The sequence below is a fragment of the Seriola aureovittata genome, chromosome 2 (genome assembly GCF_021018895.1).
Source record: "Seriola aureovittata isolate HTS-2021-v1 ecotype China chromosome 2, ASM2101889v1, whole genome shotgun sequence".
Classification (NCBI taxonomy): domain Eukaryota; kingdom Metazoa; phylum Chordata; class Actinopteri; order Carangiformes; family Carangidae; genus Seriola; species Seriola aureovittata.
Window position 1 is genome coordinate 22,445,823 of NC_079365.1, and position 24,033 is coordinate 22,469,855.

Genomic DNA, 24,033 nt, shown 5'->3' on the forward strand with positions numbered 1-24,033 from the left:
GTCTGTTTTCAGTGTGTTTTCTTTCTAGCTTGCTGGTGTCTGCCTGCACGATACACACTCTCTGCAGCAGCCTCACTGTAACCCGACCTAATCTCAGCCAGACTGCCATTCTAAACTCTTCACCTTTACCATTTTCTACAGCGTCTACTTCAACCTTTCTTTAAGCGCACGTCCTGCCTCGGTCACAGACCTCATTAGTGATGGCTGTGCTGTTCAGTATGGATTAAAAGTGGTAATTAGTTCAGCAATATTAGGGATGACACCATGTTTACTGGTGTTTTTCAACCCACTTTATGAACAAGAGTTTTGTGTTCTAATGATTCATTCGAAAACATCTCTGGGGACTTCTGGATTCTGTTAAAATGCAAAACACCAGTGTGTCTTCATCAACGGCCATCTGTCCGTCCCCATATGCCAACGAATCCGATTAATGCTCAGTCCCTCTAAGGCACTATGGATAAGGGTGTCAGATAAGGGCACCATGAAATACGAGGGGTATGGTAGCATGCATGCTCTACTCAGCCAGTGTTCTCATTTATAAATCACAGGAGCATGAATCCTCTCCATGCATGTCCTTTGATCCCACATATGGGCTCATTTCTTATGTTTATCTGCTCATTTGCTCAGGCATGTTTTGGACCGTGAAGTTACATCATTTGACACTTGTTTAATATTGGATTCCCCTGCTGAAATCCTTTGCATAGTTATTGAGTCAACTGCCCCGTAAGATTTCTAATAATAACACACTCCAAAGGGGCAAATGTCCATCTATAATTAGACAGCGGACAGCACTGCAGCTGCCTCATCCCTGCTTCACAACACAGATAGAGGTATACCATTGTGCTGCCACTGAAATCATAATGTTAATGTCATATTTCAGTTATTTTAGCTATGTTTCAAAGTTTGCATATTTTAATTTTTTGACCAAGCTTTCAGTAGGGTGCAATGTATGTTTGAGCCGTTACAGATACAGGATAGCCTACGAGATGTTACATAATATTAATTGACAATTTTATAAATGTAATACCCTTTCTGACCACTTGAGTGTGCCCTCTCATCAATCACAAGCCCATCACTAACCATCACCTTTATCTACCTTTGATAAGCCACCTTTTAAGATAACCTATCTGTTGGATTACTAAACGGAAGTTGTTAAAATCTTCCAAATTATAACACCGCAACTCAAGTATTAAAGTATATGACTACATTGTGGTTCTAACAGAACAACAGAGCAGGCAGATGGATGCCATGCGTGCATGCACTGAACCCATCCCTTCAGCGAGGGAGGAGGGACTCCCTTCACTTCCTCATCTCAGGGCGGCAGACAAGATGTGTAAAGTTAGCCGGTAACAGCCATAACACACAGGAAGCTGGGCTGTTTCACTTTCAAAATTAAATCGTGAAATAGTCAGGAGAAAAGATCAAGAAAAGCTGGTTTTTAGTATTTTTGCATGGGTCGTGGACTAAAGACAGTTCGCGCCTCTTTTTCAGCTGCAGCTGCAGCTGCACCTCGACATCTGCAGTAAGGGTGCTGACCGCTCTCTTTTTGGTTGTAACGAGGGTATTATGGCAAATGTAGTAAAGTAAACAAAAGACTACTTGCTCAACAAATGTACTGGAGTAAGAGTAAATGTTTAGTTTTTAAAAAGTAATTTGAAAAGTACGTGTTCCTTCTAAAAAAAAAAAAAAAAAAAAAAAAAAAACTACTTTGCGTTACTTGTAACGTATTACTACCCACCCTGAATCAAAATGATGGGAGATAAACCTGGGGCTTTTGGGTAATTCAACCGTGGCTGCGGGAATAAATCAACATAGTTAAAACCCCTAACTAAACAAATTTAAAGTGTATATATATTTAACCTATTTGAATATTTGAGTAATTCCTTTCGCTTTGTTTATTAAATCGTACGTTAGCCGCTATCTTATTTTGAAATTTGTGCCGGAGAAGGTACCCCTATTCTGGCATATCTGATGCTGGTGCGGTAAAGTTGAGTGTGGCAAGTCATCATACAAGTGGCGCAGGGGCAGGAGAGGCGCTGAACAAGTTTCACACATCCTTTCTTTTGGATAAGAAACTAATTTCTTCAAACCGTCCGGGGACAGGAACACTGTGAAACATGGCTGCTCTTTCAGCCTGGTTTTGGAACGAGAGGTTTTGGCTCCCACACAACGTAACCTGGGCGGATCTGGCAGACCCAGCGCCCGGGGTGGAGTATCCTAAAGCTGGACACTTGTTTACTGCCTTGCCGGTTGCCTTGGGAATCTTCGCCGTCAGGATACTCTTCGAGAGGTTCGTATTTACCGCTCATATCGGATGTTCTCCAGTGAGTAACGGAAAACTCCCTAAAACTACTTTTACGGGGCGATTTCATTTTCACAATGATGGGTTTGGTAGCTCGGGGGGGTGGGGGGGACCAATATCTCTAACTGTGTGTCCAGTGATTTTCAAACTTTTCTTTTAGCAAACACCACCATTTCATCACTGTCAGTACTTCTGCTACAAACCTACTGTCTAACTATACTGTTATTTTCTTCCTCTCAAACAACAAATGAGTGTACTAAATTACCTTTAAACATCCTAACTTAAAGTGAGTGGAACACTGGTACAGCTACACAATACACAATATTCATTTTTGCAAGGACACCCCTAACCAAATCTCTTGTCATAGATGTTTGGGTACTGTTAACCAGTCGGTTATGTGTCCTTAGTTATCCTACCCTGATGCATGCATACAAGGGAGTAATGCTGCCATATCTTCTTGTCAGATTTATAATCAGGGTATCCATCTAGTCATGTGAAAAGGTTAAGCTGTGCTTTCATTCAGGCCAGGCAATAACGTAATGACATGACATTCAACAACACACAAAGACATGCACATCCACCTCTGCTTAGTACACATTTGCATGCCAGCCAGCTGCAGGCCTTACTATGCGACCAAGTGGAGATGTCCAGGAGGCATTTGGCCTTGACAAACCAGAGCAATAGGTTTTCTTCGTTCATTTGACTGCTGCTGCAATGTTGATATGTTGTTAAGTTTTCTTATTTGTGCACAGACACTGTTCCACAGATAAGACAAGACAAGACAGAAAAGACAAGTTCAAGCTTAATTTAACAGTGATAAGATAGAAAGCAGTGGAATTCCACATTAGGCAATTTTATGGTAGGTCTAGGTGAATGTAGGTTGGTCAGTCTGGTGTCACTGACAGGAGAGGTGTGGCTGTCCCACCACCAAATCCTGATTCCGCAAAAGATCTCATAATTGCTCCAGACAACAGATTCTCTTTGGGAAGTTTTGGTGTCTTGTGTAGCCTGCTGGTCTGAAATGATGGGGCATGATGTGACTTGTAAAGATCAAGTTTGACTAACCAATGAGGTTCAGTTAAATGACACCAGGCATTAAAGAAAAGGCTGTGACACCAACTTTCTCATTTGAGTTGCAGAAAGTCGTACTCTTACTCGCAGACCTGCAGTCAACAGCTGTCATCTACAACCAACAGTGGCAAAAGGAAAACCACAGTCACTCATTCATTGACTGAAACTTTGGCTAGTATACTGAATGGCCTGATATATATTTTTCTTTCAAGTATTTATGCGTTATGCACTTAGCTTCACTATAAAAGCATGAGGGGAGAGTGGTGCTAAAACCAATGAAAGCCAATATACATGGACCTAAACTCATAATTCAGATAGGGGGCTTTAAATGATTGCTTTTGAATGTAAGTAGGACACCCATGATACATTTTTTATTGCATTTATTACTTAACATTTCCATTCTTTCATTGCTTTATTAAACAATAGCTATGGTTTTTTTGTTTGCACAGTGTTGAGGCCACTTTGAGGTCACATGTAGGGCTCCAGGATATGGAAAAATATTAGATGTGTGATATAGTACTTGGATATATCAGCAGTGATATGAAATAGGATAAAGCGTATAATTCCAGTCAGCATGGGGCAATGAGATAATTAAAATCCATGTAATATTGCAGTTGGTATTTGACCACTAAATCTTGATGACTTTATTGTATTTACTTGATTTTTGTGTCAATGAAGTAGCTAGATTTGTCAGGTTTTTCATTCACTGGATTAGCAGGAAACAGACAATCTTATCAGGTTGTTTTAGCTATAAAAGGGCTTTCAATTGGTTTTGATTACAAAAAAATAAAAATACTATAAATCATGATGCATATTGATACAGCGATTATGATATTACATATATCCTGTCATAAGATTGTATCCATCTAGCTCACCCCTGATTTCAGCAAGTCTGTGATTGTACTAACAAGTACAGTATAGATGCTTACAATGAATAGACAGTGTTTGCTGTGTATGTTACACATTTCTGTTGCATCTTGACAACATATACAGTGGTTCTGTCACTAGACTGACTACATTTGTGATTGCCTATTGTATGGTTTTCATTATTGCATATAACACAAGACGGTTGTTGTCAGTGACATATCTTGGTGTTTCTGTCGTTCACCAACTACATGGCTATAAAAAGTTATTTGATCAGTGGTCACATAATGACAAAAGAGAGCAGGAATCACCATTAGTCAGTTGGCATTGTGTTACCTTAAAGTCAATGGCTTTCTGGAGTTGTCTTACAACAAACAGAAACATATATCGAGGACTACACCATAGCTCTACATGACATTTAGAAGCACACAGGCCTGTGTAGTATTGAATATTCCTTTAAATCTGAATTAGGTAGGTACTGTTGTCACTCAGACATGCTCTCAGCTTTGCACCTACAGAGCCGACTGAATACACAGCATGAGTTTTGTCTGTTTCATTTAGACTTCAGGTCAAGTGGCGGTAAATAAGGAACAATCAGATATTGGAGATAGTGGGAGCTGCTGAGGTGCTTGATAAGATGCACACAGTGGCGAGCCGCCTGTCTTAGGTGCCAAAGCTGTCTGCCTGTCCCTCTCTAATGTGATGCTGTCCTTGAGCAGAGATAGATCCCAGCGTGATCCAGGGTGATGTTATCAGATAGCGCTTACTCTGTCACTGCTCGACACTCCGGCCGGCTGACTGGCTTATTCATTTATTTATCAGAGAAAAACATCACACCACAGCTTGAGTTCCTACTCCCCTTTTGCAGAGCCTTAACACAGGCTGTGCTGTTTGGCACGCACACAGTTCATTTAATATCACACACACACACCGCAGTAAGAGGGTCACACAATCACACTCAGGTGAGGCGGGGTTCTTCGGTGTTCTTTCAGACACATCCTGACATAAACTGGTTTTGTTTCATGACGTTATTCTAGTTGTGTTCTCTTTTATTCTTCTTCCTCTGTTTTTTTTCTTTTTACATAGAGTTGTGAAGTGGGAGTAATGTTGTCCCCATTTTTAAAATTACTGTTGTTTCTCCAAACCATATCCTCAATGTTACTGTTACAGAAGCATATGACTCTCATTGATGGATGATGTAAAATTCTGGTTTATAATTCAGTTTATATGGTGGATGGCTCTAAATACTACAGTACCGATGTATAGTTGCTGAATTAATCTAATATTGACCCAGAATTTAAAACTGAATTGTGTTTTTAGTTTTCTCAACACTATAATTTTTAGCTTTCCTCCAGTTTTAGCAGCACACACTGGATGTTTCTTGCCAAAATGCACCCTGGGAGTTAACTTAAGGCTCAACTTCTACCCTTACATGTCAACTGACATTTTAACTGCATTGATCTCTTTCTCTTCAACTGACATTTCTCCTTTCAGTGCTTACACTTTGACACTTCTGGCTAGAGCTGCAATGATTAATCAATCGACAGAAGATTAATTTACAACTATTTTGATTATTGATTAATATTTTTTGGTCAATTAGGCACTTAAGCAAAAATGCCAAACCATTTCCCCTGGTGTAATCATTTTCAGTCATTCTAGTACGGAAAAGTTACATATTATACCTTTAAACTGATTTTTCACTTCTCAGCACGTGTATTTTAACTACTTTAATATCTTTCAGTATTTGTATTTCAACTGTATCTGTAACTTCAACTGCGTCAGCTATTTAAAATTTTTCAGCAGCAAAATTTTGGCAGCAAACACTTGTAAATTTTCTTCAGAAAATGGTCCTCTTCGAAGACACAGTGTGTATCTAGTCTTTATACTGTTTTATCTTAGAGATACTCAGACTATCAGATGTGATAGCTAAAGATGAGACAATTTAGCTCTGTTATCAGGAAGAAGCCCTACACTTTTATTTTTTTTACTGCTTTTGTATTTGCTTTTGTCTTCAAAAGCCAGCAGTTTTGGCTGGACAGCAACAGCGGTGCCAGCCCTATCATCTCAAATGTCGCTGACTGAGTGAGTGATTGTAATTATATTATTGGCCAGCCGAACGCCATGTGACTAAGTTGGAGCTTCCCAATTGGCTGTTGTTCTTTCAAAATGAATTAGTGCAGTTTCTATGGGGGGTGTTTACAGCCCGCAGTCTTGCCAACAAAGCACATTTGAAATGTATCGAATTGTTTAGTCTCACTTCGGTTCACATATAGCCAGAACCATGGCTGCTGGTGATGACAGAAAGACTGGTGGACGAGGAGTAGTTTGGTCTGAGGAAATAACTATTATACTTCTCCAGCTATAGATTCTCTCTCTCTGGATTGTGACTGCTGGTTACCATGTAGTATTAATGGGCCAAGTTTCAGTCACTATTTCAAACTTATTCCGTTGTCTGACAACAAAAGCGAGAGAGAAAAATTTTTTGGGGAATTCAGGTGTAGTAAAATACTATATACGTAAGCACAGAGAGTAAGACAGAAATAAACAGACACTTGGCAGGATGCAGATAGAATACGACACAGTCCAGCCATATATTAGGTTCTGACCTAGTCTTGTTACGTGTAATCATCAAGCGTGTCTACAGGATTCCTCTTTTACCTGTAGGTATTTCCTCTCTCTGACTAATGGGAAGGCTGTCTTCAGCCTAACCTGCCCCCCTTTTCTAGACCAGTTTCTTCTTGTTTGATCATAATCACTGCTTTGCAGTTGGCACTGACTTTGTAGATGGGAGTAGCCAGGCTGTTTCATGTGTGGGAGCCTAGGCCCCTAGTAAGCTGTGTCATGAGTTAAACTGTGTTAAGACTACAAACTGAGATGTGTATCAGATTATGAGCGGCCAGACTTGTTTTATAATCTGTTGTAGCCCGTTTTGACTGTTTCCTCATACACTAACTACAAGGAATTCTTTCTGTCAAAACCCTTAAGGAAGCGATGGAAGATTCTGTAAACGAAAAGTTGATGTGGCACATTGAACATCCTCCTCTCTCATGTTCTGTTTATTGACCACATGGTCTAGAATTGTCTGGCCTCAAAGTCACTTTTCTTCCACTTAACTGACAATTCTGTTTCAAAACAAGCTGTAAATGAACAATTCAAATGAAGGCCACAGTTACATCCAGTCCTGTGCTATGAATAGAGCCGAGCCTGTGCCTCAGAATTGGCTCTTGCACTGGGAGGTTTTCCCAGTGTCAAGGTTGTATATACTGTAGCTTGCCGCCGGGGCTACTAGCGTCCATGTACACAGACCACACTGAGCCCGTCCCTTGTTAACAGGCTTTGTGTATGTTGGAATGGTCGAGTTCTGAGGAAGAACAGGGATGTTTTGACATTTGACATAAATAGATCAGCTTGCATCTTTTGCCTTTTTTCCCCCTCCTGTTGCTGCGGAGCGCCACTGCAGGCTCAGGCTTGCGTGGGCTATTTCGGTCAGTTTGCCCTCCTGTTTGACAGAAATTTGAAAGGCCTGTGCTTACAAGATAACCTAACTTATCCTATATCTGTACCACATCAGCTCATCTTTTAGCTTGAGAAACGATTTAATCGAGAGATTGTTAGAGAGATAATGTTGGCAATTACAACTTTACCTCTGACTCAGTTCAGACTCACAGGTTGCATCACATTCAGCACCGTGCAGCCTCTGAGCTTTAAGATGATGAAAGGGCCAAATGCGTTTTGACTCTGCTCGTTAAAAGTGTTTAATGTTCAAGTTGCATTTAAAATATTAAATGTCATTTGTAATGTGGATTGCCTTTAGTAATGTTTGACCACATAATGCCACATATCTAATCCAACCTCTCTGCAGAATGCGCTTTATGTTTTTCTTTTGCACCTCAGTGCCACACAGTCATCAGTCCACTAGTTTTGGACCATTTTACTTTCAGTCATGAAATTCAGTTAGGTTAGGAGGAATCTTGAAAAAAATTTCAATTAAAGAATCAGTCTTCAAGTATATAATCAGATGTAGGAGTGAAGTGACTCTTTGTATTCTTTAAACCTCGTGTTGGCACTTCAGGCTTCACTACTGAGTCAATTCAAGGTGAATCAGACTTACAAGCTGCATCACATTCAGAACTGTGCTTTCTGTGTTAGGTGTATAGATTATATACACTTGCTAGTTTGGATGATGTTAAAGTTACACAACCCAGCGACTTTAATCTACATACCTGTCATTGCTTGAAAGAACCGAGAGGCAAATCTGGTTCTTGCAGGAAGGAAAAAAAAAACCCCAATAAAACAAAAACAAAAAAACAGGGAAGACAAGAAGTGTGAGTCGTTTTACGTTAGACAAAAAGCGCGGTTTTGTTTTTTGAGTTTTTCTATTTTTTTTCTACTTTGCTCATAATGGAACACAATGGCCCAGGCTATTTTGTGGCTGAGTGTCAGATTCCAACCACAAGAAACCTTTTCCTTGTGCACAAGCTGAAGATAATAGAGGCTTTATTATAAAGAGGATTTTGCTACACTTAAATATGGATTCAGGATTGCTGAACCGATACCTGAAGAGCCTGATTAGATTCGGCTGTTAGGCTCAAAGGAGCACTAGGTGAGATTTACATGTTGAAATGCAGCCATTTTTATCAGCTTAAATCACAAGTGTTTAACTGCACCAATGAGGCATTTTTGCTACCAGTATTAAACTGAAGCATATGAAAAAGTCTTTGCTCATATGAAGATGGGCTCACCAGAAACACATCTCTTATTTATTTTCTCTCTGGTATCTCCTGGTTTATGTCACTGACTGATCATACAGAAGGGAAGTCATGTGCATGCCCCATTTTATATTAGAATCAGAATAGTAGACTATATTCAGTATCCACCATTGTTGTGCAAGTTTACACTACAAGAACTAGGTCAAAGTTCAGTTCACAAAGGTTAAAAGGAACTAGTTCACATTCATAGTTCACAATTTTGAATTTGAACTAAGTTCACAGTCAAAAAATCAATTACTTCACATACATTTCTCCCATTTAAAAATAATTTATTTTTCAGTGGAACCTCCTCCTAACCATCCATCCTCAGCCCACAGCCATTGCCACTTCTCAAATTTTACAAATTGCTGTATACCACTATAGAGTTGCATGTGAGTATATGTTTTATGTGTGTATGCTGTGTGTGTGACTTAGGTGGAGGAACTTTGTGCTGTTGGCTCATGGTCTGAACTTTAATTAGTGATTTCTTGTGACCATCATTCACTCGCAGATACTTCAAGAGACTGGTCGGTGTCGTTTCAAATTTGTTGCTTAGGTGGATGATGTTCAGATTTTTTTTTCATTGTAATCTACACCGATTTGTTCATAAAAGCCCTTGAAATATTCATACGAACTGGCTTCAGCCATATCGGTATCTGTGTTGTTTGTATTGTTGTATTGCCAGCAGTAGACACGGGATGTATGCGTTCAATGAATGGCGTGTTCATGCACAACGCTGATATCCACACTCTGGATTATAACTCCCGGATGTGATTGCACTGAAACAGGCAACATTTTGAACCTTCAGGGCAAGCGAATAGATAGTGAGACAATGTAAAAGATATAAAGCTAATGAAACAGATAAACACTTGTAATAAGAGGCTCTAGATACATTAGCAAACATCACAAAATAAAACACAAAAAATATAATAATAAAAATAATAAACCTAAAAAGGTTTTTAAAATGCGAGTACAAAATAGTGTGAAACAGGTCACGTGTACATGATATGGTTTTGAAGTTCAGACTGTTATGTTTCCTTGTTGCTGTGATGTGGAGCTTCCAGACAGTCAAATAGATATTTCTTGATAGTGTTTTTTTTTTTTCTTTATAGGAAATGAACTCTAAGATAAATCTGAAAAACAATAGTTATGTTGGTGAAAGAGCTACGTTATAAGAGATACTTCTTCATGACTGCATTATTCTGCAGAGCGACAATATCTGAGAAATTATTTGATGTTTTCTTCATCTTAAATTAACTCAATTAAAGAATTCCAGTGACAATTAGTTGACCACATGGAGGAAGGCCCATTGAAGAAGCCGTTGTGATTTGAGTTTTTCACATTTTATTGCTCATTATTTAGTTTTGGAAATTTGTGAATATGAAGGGAAAGCCCCAAAACTTTAAACTCTGCTGCGTCAGGTCAGTGTGATCGCCCCCTCAGTGATGCATTCAAACCATGTCCAACTCAGAAATCAAGGTATTCATTTGAATTTTCTTCTTTATGTTAGTTTATCACAACAGTCACAGCAAAACTGACATTTACGTAGGTTAAATAATAGTAAACTGTACGTTTCATGCTCGCTATGTTTTCTTCTTAAGCTGTGGACAGAAAATCCTTTCAGCTGCCCTGCTGTGGTCTGAGAGCTGTGTGATCACATGATCAAGTAAAACCGTGACATTTCAAATTGTAGGGGGGCGTTTATCTGCACTACTAACTGAATCACTTGTCAATAGTCCACACTTTATTCAGAGGCATGAACACAGTTTGCATTCTTTTGTAACACTGAGGGTTATTGCCAGACGAAAGATTAAACTACAATTTACAATGTAATGTATTATCACGTGTCAGGCGAGGCAGATCGGGGGATTTCTGAAATATTGTGGAGACCTCTGAAGTGGACCTTACAGCTGTTTTCAAGTCATTTCTGTACAAACAGGCCAAATATTTGCAGCTCAGTATTAACGAATGCTTCTAACAGATAACAGAGTGAAAAGTCTTGAATTTATTTATTAACCTATTGGTTTATTTATTTAGCCTTCAGTATGGAGAAAGCATGAATAATCATCAACCTCACTAAACCTTGCACTGGCTTGCATTAACAAATTTGCAAATTACCTTGCGGACTCAGACCTTGGTTTGTACACATGAGCTTTATTTAATTTATTTCACTACCAGGTGTGAAGCAGAGGAAACACAGACGCTGTGGTTACAAACCTATTGCTAGTGTCTGTGACATCAGCGTTCCTGGAGCTCCACGTTTTTTAGGTTCTCTTTCGCCTTTTTAGAGAAGCACGTGTTTGTTCAGACTGTAGATTTCACAGTTTAAGACCACAGGAATGTTTTTCTTCAAGAGTTTCTGTGTAATCTTCTTGCAGCAGCCACACTGACAATGCACAACCTTGTAAATGATTTATTGGGCCCTTTTATTCTGCTTGACAATAGAACAGTATTTTAGGGAAGTGTCATGCATTCACTTGAGAAAAAAAAGAAGTACTCTGTTTTTCTGAATTAGCAAGATTATTATCTCAGAATGAGAATTCTGAGATAGAAATCTCATTATTGAAAGAAAAAGGATCTTCTTCTTTTTTTAAAAAAAAAAAAGCTTCTCAGAATTCTGAGATAATAATCTTGTTAATTCAGAAAAACAGAACAATTTTTTTTTTGAGTGAATGCATTATGCTTCTGTAGTATTTAAAGCGATAGTGCATACTTTTATTTGGAATGAAGTGGCACAAGTATTCATACTTATTTAGCACTGGTAGATGTGAGAAATGTTTGGAGATGTTCGGCAGGCATGTGGTCAGATACAATAATAGTTTTTTTTTAACTACCCAAAATACAGCACCAAAACATGATTGTATTTCTGCTTGTTCTTCTCCTTTCATGTTGTTGACTATCAGTGTATCCCCTGCTGTTTAGAGGTGTGTGTGTGTGAGGTGAAATTAACACTGCCTGTACCTATGTCTTTAAGACTAAACCATATTGAGGGCAAGTTTATGACCATAAACTCACACAGTTATACAACAGCAGGAAACACAAGTGGCCTATAATAGCTACATACACATTCTTTGTACATGTTTAGTTTCTGGATAATGTAAGCCAGTTCTACCTGTCCGTCACTATGCAGCTTTCCTATCTTTAATCAGATAAATGCTCAGGCTGAACTCAAAGCTTCTCTCTCAGCTGAACACGACAGTTCATTTACAATGCAGAAAAGAACTACAGGCTGGGGTCATACAAGGTCATGCTGTTCCCATAATGAAAAAGATATCCCAGAATCACTGGGGATTTTCAGAAGCTCCCCTTCAGCAAGTATGTGCTATATGTCATCCATTACTTGCCGTTAGCTTTCCACCCAGTATATTGCCAGAGCCAGAGAAAGATAGAGAGGAAGTCTTTATAAATTACATTTGAAAATGACTAAACCGGACATGGACCATGGATGCATGTGATAAACCCAAACTGAAACCCGATTTATTTGACTTGATCTATTGTTTAGTAGAACTCTGTTGCACCTGAGTGTGGTACATTATCTGACTGTTGATGTGATGTTACTGTAGTGTCCTCGACTGTAGTAGTAGCAGTAGCAGTAGTAGTAGTAGTAGTAGTAGCACATTATTTGGCTGTTGTCCATTGTAATGCTCTGGCCTACAACAAGAAGCTCAATGCTGTAGCATATTTTTGTTTTGTTGGCCACCCCAGCAAAAAAAATCCATTTGATAGTCCTACTGGTGACAAACTCATGACACCTAATGTCAAAAACAAGTTTTACCTATAAATATGTTCATATGCATATTTTTTTTTTTTTAATTGAATGTGTGAAGGAACCATGTTTAATGCTGTGTAAAACATCACAAACAGGTTCTGCATGTTTTCGTTTCAGATCTAATGTGGAAACTTTTAAAACAGCAAGTGACCATTTGTTTCTCACATCTTGACCTCTGTCACAGATTTTTTGCCAGTACCTGTGCCCGGAGTCTCCACCTTCAACCAGGTGTTGGAAGAAGAGCTCAGCCCAATGCAGTGCTGGAGAAAGTGTTTACATCCATCACAAAGGTTTGATTTCTTTTTTGACAACTTCTCTTGCCTTAATCCCTTTTTTTTCAAAGAAGCATTTATGTGTAGGAGTATCAGTAATAGTTGCTATTATGCCACATTCATGCGATGTGGGAAAAAGCTATGTCCATTCAATTTTGGATTAATTACATGAAACAATCAACTTCAGCTATGCAAGGTACCCATGTTTGTTTGGTTTTCAAGCACTTCCCTATTCTCAAAGGCCAAGTTGAATATATCAGATCTTACAGAGAAGTCAGAGTTTTCGGTTGTGATAACGAATTGAATGTTGACATGAATGCTGAACACAAACTCTGATACGACATGGACGTGGCATCAGTTCTCACTCACTCCAACTGATCCATTACGAGTGATACTTGGCTAATTGTGCTAAAGGGTAGACAACTAACAGTTATTTTCATTAACTAGTCCATAAAAGTTAGTGCACTGTCTTGCATCACTAAGAAAAGCAGCGAAGCCTTATAATTGAAAGGCTGGAATATCTCGCATTTTTGCTCAAGAAATGAATAAAATTATTTGCTACTGATTGATTTCCTTTCCAATCAATTATTCGATTTATCATTGCAGCTCTATTTGTCACTAACACAACTGTTCCTTTGTCAACATAACAAATGAACATTGTCTTTGATCTCTCTTAACGAACGATACATTCACGATCTTGTCTGCCTTTGAAACATTAATACATCAAATCACAACATAAAATCTACAGCCTACACGCTACACAACCAATAGAAAACCTGTCATGAAATCAGATTTAGTGGAAACTATTTTCCTGATAATGAATTTGCATTTTTGTGTTTCACTCCCTGGATAACTCCAGAAAACAATGGGTTGGGTATGGGCAGCTTGCATGTGATTTGAAGCGCTTAGACACAGCCATGCATGATGAAACAATTATGCAAAAGCTCATATCTCTCCTGATTTGTAACATTAGCAGAAAATATCTCACGTCCATTGCTGCATTAGCAAAATTGCAATATGCTAATGGGTGCACTGGATACTGTTTGCATAAAGATAAAGTTTCTTTTTCATCCCTGCTGGACTCTTTAAAACAAACTCAAGTTGTTTGCTGTTTCTTCTCTCTCTGCACAGAATCCAGACTCCCGCCATCTGGCTGGCCTGTCCAAGCAGCTGGACTGGGAGGTGCGAAAGGTCCAGCGTTGGTTCAGACACCGCAGGAACCAAGATAAACCCAGCACACACACTAAGTTCTGCGAGAGCATGTAAGTTAATGCCTATTGTGTTCACCCTTAACCGCTCTGCAGGCTTGAGCACACAGTGGTTGTGTTTTCTGTGCAGCTGTGTAGTGTGTGTATGTTATTATACCTCTGTCTTTGTGAGGACAGAACCGAGTGTTAGACCAGCAGAATAAGAACATTTTTGGCTTTTCCTTTGAGGACTGTTTTTTTTGTTACGATTTGAATTTAGATTTATAATAGAACCTGGATCAGTTTATATTAGAGTAAGGATTAGGGAATCACACATTTTGTAATGGTTAGGGTTCAGGCAAATGGGTTTTTACATTTTTTATGTTGTTCCCCTCTGAAATGAGTCATATTTTCTGGATCATAATTTCCTCTCTTGTACTTCTAGGTGGAGGTTTACATTTTATTTGTGCATATTTATCTATGGGTTCCGGTTTCTGGGGCAGGTAAGCAAACTATCAGATTGAGCTTGGAAACTGTGATATCAATAATATTTCATTGGCTAGGTATATTTTCATGCATAACGACATTATCAATTGTTTGCTGAACTAATTTGTGTTTGTTTTCAGTCCCCTTGGATGTGGGATACACGGCATTGCTGGTACGGTTACCCCTATCAGGTACGAGGCAGCTCCACTCTCTGTCTATATCATCTCTCTGTGTAACAGTAGAGGCATTGTCAGTATCTCTTTGCCTTTACTTCACTGCTTTTTTCCTGCTCTTGTATCAATGATCATGTATCATTACAAGTCTGACTAGTATTAATATCATGCACATGTCCTTGTATTCCTGTTGTTTTCCTCATATCATTTTGGGATTAAAACTGTTAAGTATACATTTTATTGAGTTTATAGGAAAGGACAGCTCTGATCCTCTGGTCTGATTGGCTGGCTGGATTATAAAAAAACATTCTGACATATTTGATACTAACCCTTGAAATACTTATATATATATATATATGTGCTAGTGTGGTAAATCAACATTATCACTCATACTGCAGCACTCAGGTGCTGTATAGAAATCATGTTGCTAAGCGACTATTAGTGTTGCTAGTACTATTATCACTTTAAAAGACATGTATTCAACCCTCATATCAGAGACAAGCTGAGTTTTGAACTGTTAAATGTCTTGTTCACTATTTATCTTGATCATAATTTAAAAAAAAAAAAAGAAAGGTTAAAGCACACAACCCAATAAACTCCTCATCCCCCATCATACTCTTCTCTCTCTCCCTCTGCCTTTTTCCTGTCTGTCTTTAGACTGTCCACTGTCAGGTAAAGGCATAATGCCAAAAATACTACTAAAAGAAAAAATATAAGTGTGCCTATGTTATGCATATAAGTTTTAGAAGGACTGGACAGGATTGTCTTTCGCAGATTTCACAGACACATTTCCGCATTTACCAGCTCAAGCTGCAGGTTCACTTTCAAATTTGCCCAGATTACAACTATAGAATTCAGATATGTTTCATGCAGTCATAAAGGCTTCCTCAGGGTTAATGCTCCATTCAGGAGGACAGAGATTTAAACCGTCTCACAAAAATGCTCTGTTTTTGAGAATGAATGTGTGTAGACTGAATGCAGCTTCAGACACATTGCCAGGCATGACACAATTCACTGGAAAGTACAGCTCATGTCTTATTGCTTAAGTAACCTGGTGATTCATTGGACCAGGATATGTGATGTCATGATTTGTAACAATGCTGCACAGTGTTGATGACATGTCATTCTTTCAGTCTGATCAATGTGTGATATCCACTATTGTTTGATTTAAAAAAAGAAAACACTTCAACAGGAGTAAGATTCTTTTATAGTCTGACTCACTAATCTCTCCTCTCTGTCTCTTCAGGTCATGACTCCGGGCCTTTACCACTACTATGTGACAGAACTGGCCTTCTACTGGTCACTCATGTTTTCTCAGTTCACTGACATAAAAAGGAAGGTGAGAGGAACCACACTGGCTATGGCACTGTTAGGTTAGACCACACTGGATACACCACAGCTGCCACGCCCTGTTAAACGTTTGTTAATACGTCTATTGTTCCTCATTTGGTGTCGGCAGAGAAATGCGTGCATGTGTGTGCACATAACAAACAGTGCACTAAGGCTAAGCCTGACTTGTAAGTTTGCTTGGTTTCAAGCTCTTAACAGTTGTGTTAATTTTGGAGGAGATCACATGTTTTTGTTTTTTGGGAGGGGGGCGGGGTGCAGCTGGTGCTGCTCAGTCTTTGAATGCCTTGTGTTTTCAGCACGAGGGCATCTACACTCATGTGACTGCAGGATGGAGGAGGCCTAACTCTATTAGAATTGCAGAAATTCCACACAATACCAGCGCATTAGAGCTGGAGTTAGTTAAAGCCACAGACACTCAACTTTTAATGTTTTAGATGTTTTGTGCTGCAAATGTCTGGAGTGTGAGACTGGAAAAGTCAGCCAATGATACTTGTTTTAATTTGACTAAGAGGCAGCTGGCCTGGTTTCACATCGTAATTTAATTTCATATTTCATGATGTGATATTCAGAGGAGACTGATGAAACTCCTGGCCAGCTGATTGTTTCAGTAGATGTGTGTGTTTATAAAGCTAAAGGCCTTTCTCACTGTTGAATCTTTGCTCAACTTTCTTGCACTGTGATTAAAACATGCTCCAAAAACGAATAAATAAATATGCACAATGAAGGGTATTTCCAAACAGGGAAAAGAGCCAGTATTCATTCAAGGGCTTTAAAGGTTTAAAGATTCTATGAAGATGGATGTTGCACTTCACTGGCTTTACAAACTCAGCTTTTGGAGTTGGAACTTTAGTATTTATTTAATATCCCACATCAGGAGATCTCGGCCTGGCCTGTAACAGACCAGACCTTGTTGTAACAGACAATTACTAATGTTGCTGAATGTAGGTTGAATTATGTTCATGTCAAATAAGTGTAAGATACAATATAGGAAGCTGGTTTGAAATATAGAGCAATCAGACCTCAACCCATCCGGTTTAAGAAAAGATAAATGTTCATGTCCAAATATATTGCTGACAAAATCAGTTGCAGCCCCCCCTCTGTCCACTCCTGCAGTCTGCTGCTGTCAGTCCAGATGACTTGATGGTCAGGTGCACATGTCTCTATCTTAAGCTTAGCTCTTGTCTCTGCCTTTTTGTTTGTCTTCGGTTGCTCTGCACTGTTAATCTTTCACCTGTATCTTCTCCTTCCCTCCAAGTCTAGCTGCGTAAAACAAGCGCTACCACTGGGTCAGATTATAGTTTAAATCAGTTTTAGCTGTCTGTATAAAGAGTGAATACGGTTTAGAAATGCCTTTGATGTGCCTTTTGATGCACAGTCTTGCTTTTATTTCCATCTTGTGACGGTTGACCTGAATAAGTTCTTTTAACATTTGTAACGGTGTGATATGTGGGGCTGACAGAGGGCATGAAGCAACTTTTTTTTTTTTGTGGTGGTGATGCTAACAGGAAACATAGGCTTGATTTTAAAAGGGTTTATTTATTCTGTGTTGCCATCTTTAACTCATAGAGACTGCTGCTGCCAGACACTTAAAAACACACAACTGATCATATACATTTATGCACCAGGGCCCATTTTATTTTATGTATTGAACTATTAAATGGTCTGTTGCCAGCAAGAGCGTTTATGTCCATATGACCTTGGATTCTTAAGGCCTTTGATTGACGTAAAGATTGTGTGTTTGTGGTCACAGCTCCCAAACAGTGGATCAGGCTACGTAATTAAAGCATTTTTGAAGAAATAATTTTGCATCCCCAGAGTAGTTGTTACATTAGGTGTGTTCTGCATTTTGCATTTATTTTCAAGTATTTCTCCTACTACTTGATCACATCTTAAATTACTATTAGTGTTCAGCTGCTTCTGTCATTTGCAGTGTTGCAGCAGCTTCACTTAAATCACAAAAACAGTAAGGTAGTTAAATAATACACAGTGTAATTAAAGGCTAACCTGACCTGAAGGAGTTTCTTAAGAAAAGTTAAGGCATCACCAGAGTGATTATAGCTGATCCTGATGGGGAACATCAGTGTTTGCACCAGATTTCGTGGTAATTCATCCAATAGTTGTTGAGATATTTCAGTCTGAAACAGTGAACATATACACTATGCTAACCACATTTCTCCTTTTTTAATTTCAGGATTTCCTGATCATGTTCATCCATCACCTGGCTACAGTTGGCCTAATCAGCTTTTCCTATGTCAACAACATGGCGCGAGTAGGAAGTCTGGTGATGTGTGTCCATGATGCCTCTGACTTCCTGCTAGAGGTCAGTTAAATATGGTGGTCTTTGATGCTCTGAAAATTGTATTGAAAGCACCATACTGGTGGTTGTGCATTTTTTTAAGCAACTAACTACAAATCACTTAAACTGTCCTTCACTTTACTGCTGGCCGTGGGGTCATAGCCTACCATAAAGTTTGAGATTGGCGTTTTATTACCGTTTTTACCTTTGAAACATACAATCAAACTGTAAATGACCTTTTCCATTCTTAATACCTTATTTACAGCTTTTCCGATAGCACATCAGACATTAAACAGCAATTTTCACAAACATGCTGAATAAGTGAGGCCAAACATAAATAGGAAAGATATGAAAGATGGAGGAAGATATGACTGCTGTTGATAACTACGCTGCTTCGGCTTTCACATAAAGTAGTTTCCTTTTAGGATATTTATTGTTCAGTAGCCTTTTTGCTTAAGATCAGTTGGTCTCTGAAACAATAGAGATGGATTGTGATTGTTGTTTAGTGTGTCCAGTTGCTTCCACTTGGCGGCAATCCAAATAGATTAAGAGTATCAGTCCAAGAAGTAGACATGATTGATGTGGTGAAGAAAAAGAAAAAACATTCTTCATTTTGCAAAACTTATCCTAGTGCTTCATTTCTGTTGTTTTCTTTCTCAACAGGCAGCCAAGCTGGCCAACTATGCCAAATACCAGCGCCTGTGTGACTTCCTCTTCATTGTGTTTAGTGTGGTCTTCTTTATCACACGACTTGTTATATTTCCAATTTGGTGAGTACTGCGTGACACCTGCAGCCTCAGAATGAATACTGTAACTACTCTGCAAATATTTTCATGCCGGCTTTTTCTGGCAAAGTCGTATCTGTGTTTTTGAAGAAATGTTTAATCAGGAATCTTATTTCTTCAGGATGATGAATTCTCTCCAGAGTGTTTCTGAGTGTGTACACTTTTTTTTTAGTATGTAACCTGCCTATAAATGTAACGCATACATGATTATTATACTTATAATATGCACTTTTAATGCATTGAAATTTTAATATATTACTTTGTATTACAGTCTTTATACAGTATTACTTTTTTAATGTCCTTATTTTTTTTACTCATGGTTTTAATTGTTCTTACACATATTTCACTGCGCGTATAAATGTTTGAATCTTGAATCTAATGTTTTAGCTTTAGCTTTGAGAATGGCTGAGCTCAGGTAGGTAAATGTGTGTGTAATGCTTTTATTTGAGCTTTGTTTTTGTAAACAACTGTTTCAACAGAAAAACATCATAAACATACAGTGCTTTGATTTCTTAAATTACTCTAATTTCAGGCCATATCCTGTAGCTGTAATTGCAAACAGTGGCCAGAAACACACAGCCTGTACTCTCCACTCCTCCAGTGTATTTCAGGTGACCTAAGAATGGAAACCACCATGCTCTGGTGATCAGAAATAATGTGAGGCAACTACCACCAGTTTGTAAATCTAATGAGACAATTTCCAGGATGCCCACAGACTAACAGATTCATCATCATTGTACCTCTGTTCCAGACCACTGCAGAGATCTGCGCAAACGTTTAGGTTTAAGGGAGCCGTGTAGATAGCAACTGTTCCTCGATAGAGACCTGGATGTTGAAGCTCAACCTCCAGAGACAATAGGGAGCCTATCGTTGCCAAAAGTAACCTGAGCAGCTATATTCAGTGTCTTGGTGTGGATGAGCGATAAAGCTAGTGTTGCCGTTGCGGCTACCTGGACTGAAATCCATACCTCTGCGGGGGGAGGTGGGTCTGTTGACAACCTCCTGTCACTCAGTTGGATTTGAAGGAAGATATGACTTCACCAACCACTCACCTGACATGACAGTAGATCTATGTCTCTCGCCTCTTTGGTTGCCATTGGTTTCCAAATAGGGATTACAATGTTTGGGCCTCATTAGAAGAGTGGTTAATAATATGATTAAAAAAACAGCTTGACGTCTTGTTCCTCCCACTGCGTTTGGAGCCTATGGAGTAAATATGTGCCTTCACACGGAAATCTATGTGTCACCTTGTTTTCCAGGGTCCTGAACTCCACTATGTTTGAGAGCTGGGCCATAGTTGGGCCATTCCCATCCTGGTGGCTCTTCAACTTCTTACTGCTGGTTCTTCAAGTGCTGCATATCATCTGGTCCTACCTCATAGCCCGTATAGCTATCAAAGCCATGCTGCGCGGCAAGGTGGGTCACTCATCATTAGCTGATTAAACAATTATTTGATGGACAGAAAATAGAAAATGAATCAACAGCTATTTTGTGATCATTTTTAAAGTGAAAATAGATAACAAAAAATATACTAGCTTCAGCTTTGTCAGATTTCAAGATTAGCTGCTTTTTGTCATTTTATGTGATAGTATATGAAATATATTTCGGTTTTGGACCGCTGGTCAAATGTAACAAGACATTTAATAGATGCCACCTTGGGTTCTTTGAAACTGGGTACTTCGCACTACTTCCTGACATTTTGAGGACCTAATGATTAGTTTGTCAATGAATTGAAAAACCTGCTGAGGGGTTTGGCATCTTACACAAGGAATTGTTTTCCCGCTATTACAACATACAATTAATGATCTTGTGACAGTGTATCTTTAGTTTTCTGTTGCGAGCTCCTGCTAGTTTCACTTCACTACATTTGAAAAAAAAGACTGTACCTCTACATTTGGAACTGCTGCATGTCTCTTAAGTTCAGACTGGTCCACTGTGTCCAGGCTGGTGTTGAGTACTGTACTGTGTAATTTCATGAGGTTTAACGCAGCTCAAACTCTGTCCAAAGGCTTAAAAAATATTTCAGAATAATTTTTAATACTGTTGTATAAGCAAATATTAAGGAAAAACATATTGACCCCAAAACATTTACTCCAATCTTTTGCAAGGTTATTACAAATGTCCAAATGAAACAAATGAATAACAGTCTCATCCAGACATCTGTCTGTGATCGGAGAACGCTTATTGAATTAACTCCATAGCTGTTTCTGATGATGAATTTGCCACCGCTACCCTTTTTCCGTTCTGCCTCATCCCTGACTCTGTCTCATCTCTCTGCAGACGCAGTTTGTTTCATCTCCCTCTGGAATGAGAGAGGGAGATCCTGTCTTTCTGTCTCTCTTTGTCCACTGAGCCCTCCTCCACTACTCTCTCGCTTCCCTCCGTCTGCTCTGTCCGCTTGACAACTTTACCTTCTGTTTTTGGCTGTAAGTTTCTGTTCACTCCCTCTGTTATGATTCGTTTCACACATCTCAATTCCATCTGTCCTGTCCATTCCCAGTAGGACTCTGTGTAATTGCAGCGGGTTTAATTGGACAGCTGTTGCGGTAGATGAGCACTTAGATTCAACCCCACGCACAAAGTCAGCAAGTAGGAAGAGAGTTGTGAATGATGAGTAATGTCGTAATAGTGTCATGAATGTCAGTCAGGTATATCCAAGTGCTTCTCATTAGTCAGGAGTGTGTTGAACTTGTCCCACACCACCACCCTGTGGTTATGAGGAAAACATGGTGATTTGCATGAGAAGAAATCTTTAACTAATTTCAGAGAGCAAAAGTAACACAATGAATTAAAAGTTTCAGGGTGAAGATGCATCAGGAAACATTTTTATAAAAACGCAACTTTTATTTTTTGCTTGTAACCTCTAAATATGAAGCAACCCCTTAACATTGATTTCATTTCCATCCACTGTGAGCTGTTCAGTCAAAGTGATTTTCCCCAATTCGATTATTTTATTTTATTAGAACAATTTAATAGGTAAAATGAGAAGCAAACATTAGTCAGACTTTTTTTTCTAATTACCTGGGCAATAATCTCACAATGCTTGGTAATCAGGTTGGTAACTGGACTAAGCAGTAAAATGCAGCCACAAAGAAGAGAGCATACCAACCCCACTGGTCTTGTTTCAACTAGTTTTACCAAATGAAACTCTGGTGTCAGGTATCCAAAGATTTCTGCCCTCAGGAAAAATCAAATAAACCGTCCCCTTAACAAGAGGAGAGTAAGATGGACTCCCTCCATTGTCACTTTGGTCACAGTTTACAGTCCAGCAGGGTTTATAAAAATGAGCTTACTCTGTGCTCTGCTGATGTTGTTTCTCATGATTAAATGTACCCCTGGCAGCTATTTGGACACCCCAGCTTGTGAAATTGCCTGTTGTAGTTTTAAAAACATTGAAGTGGCTCCAGATACAATATATCACCAACAGGCAAAGATGAAAAGAAATGGAAAAGAACTTTAAATTCAATAACTGTTTCAAGCTGTCTCTTATTAGGTTGATTCCAATTGATAGCATTTGTTGGCATAAAAAAAGAAGGTGAATGTCTGTACCTTTACACACAGGTTTAAAAAAAACAAAACAAAAAAAAAACCTCTAAAGTTTTTTTTAACCTGTGTAGTTTGTACTTATTTCTCCTTGGTGCTTTGAAAAAGAGATAAGTACATCTGTATTTCCTGTCTATTAGGTGTGCAATGACGTCCGCAGCGACATTGAGAGCAGCTCTGAAGAAGAGGTTGACACGCCCAGAGAAGGCCTCAAGACTTCTGCTTATTCTCCCAAGGGAGAAAACGGCACTAACGGCCACTGTGCTGCTGCCAAAGTCCGAGCACAGAACCACAGCAGCTGGTGACATGGAGCCTGAAGCCGGGAGCCCCCTGCAGTTCATACCCTCACATCTCCAAGAGCTTTGTTTGTCTTAATGACAGTCCTCTGTCATGCAAGGGTCCTGCCCCCATTCAAACACACACACATTCTACCATCACACATTATACTGAAAGTGAGTGTGCACAGATACATATGTTGGTGAACTGATGAATGTGCAGACACTGATGTCGCCTTTGAAGAGCGAGATGTAAGACACAACTTGAGGTGTAATTATATGGAAATCAGTTGAAACAAGTGAATTGCATAGCCTTATTCTACAAATGATGGGATTTACTTTTTGCTAAGTTTAGCTGCAGATGTTGGTTTCAATGTTCTCTCCCAGTTTTATTGGTCAGATGAACTTGATTATTTGTTTCTAAGGGTTAATTCACACTGGAAAACTGCTGCTGGGGTGTGTTTAAACTTTCAAGCATGTTGCACTTTTCTTTCCAAAAAAGACATATCACAGCAGATATTATACATAGAAATAACTGTATTGCTATGAATGTGATTTTATCAGCTCTTAAAAGGATACTTGCTTCATGTGTGACCAGAAGTGCAACACACTTGAAACTTTAAACGGCAGCAATTTCTGCCTTTTGTAGTTTTTTGTGTATTTGCCCTTTAATCACATTGTTTGGCTACTTTGTGACTTATTGTCTTGTTCTGTTTTAAAGTTTGTTTTTTACTTCTTCTGAGACCAAATGTTTATGAAATTGTTTGTCACTGCCTATAGAGGAATCCAGGTATGAGGACCATACTAAATGTCTGGTATCACGTTCTCACTTGAGTGCCTTGTAAAAATGTATTTCCAAATATATTCAATTGTTGAAAGATGTCGTCTCTTATTCAAGTTCTGTCCAGAAAC

The 24,033-nt window shown here is 38.9% G+C and overlaps 1 protein-coding gene across 2 annotated transcripts; it reads left to right on the forward strand.

Moving 5' to 3' along the window:
* Window positions 1-1,629: 1,629 nt before the first annotated feature.
* On the forward strand, window positions 1,630-24,001 carry cers5 (ceramide synthase 5). 2 transcript variants are annotated; one of them, XR_008830175.1, is made up of 11 exons: window positions 1,630-2,290; window positions 12,939-13,044; window positions 14,158-14,288; window positions 14,659-14,716; window positions 14,840-14,890; window positions 16,119-16,211; window positions 18,414-18,542; window positions 19,182-19,288; window positions 20,563-20,719; window positions 21,584-21,729; window positions 22,987-23,126. XR_008830175.1 is itself a non-coding variant. In XM_056402067.1 (10 exons), exons 1-10 carry the CDS (start codon window positions 2,118-2,120, stop codon window positions 23,149-23,151), a joined length of 1,170 nt encoding a protein of 389 aa, XP_056258042.1. In that variant the 5' UTR covers window positions 1,651-2,117; the 3' UTR covers window positions 23,152-24,001. The 2 variants fall into 2 exon arrangements, 1 of the variants encoding a protein (XP_056258042.1); XM_056402067.1 differs by lacking the exon at window positions 21,584-21,729 and having other exon boundaries at window positions 1,651-2,290; window positions 22,987-24,001.
* The last annotated feature ends 32 nt before the right edge of the window (window positions 24,002-24,033 follow it).

What these genes read in the sequence shown, in the direction of transcription:
- cers5 (XM_056402067.1), top strand. Translation starts at nt 2,118, where the DNA reads ATGGCTGCTCTTTCAGCCTGGTTTTGGAACGAGAGGTTTTGGCTCCCA. An exon ending in TCACTGACATAAAAAGGAAG is followed by an intron (nt 16,212 to 18,413) that starts GTGAGAGGAACC and finishes TTTTAATTTCAG; the next exon opens with GATTTCCTGATCATGTTCAT. An exon ending in AAGCCATGCTGCGCGGCAAG is followed by an intron (nt 20,720 to 22,986) that starts GTGGGTCACTCA and finishes CCTGTCTATTAG; the next exon opens with GTGTGCAATGACGTCCGCAG.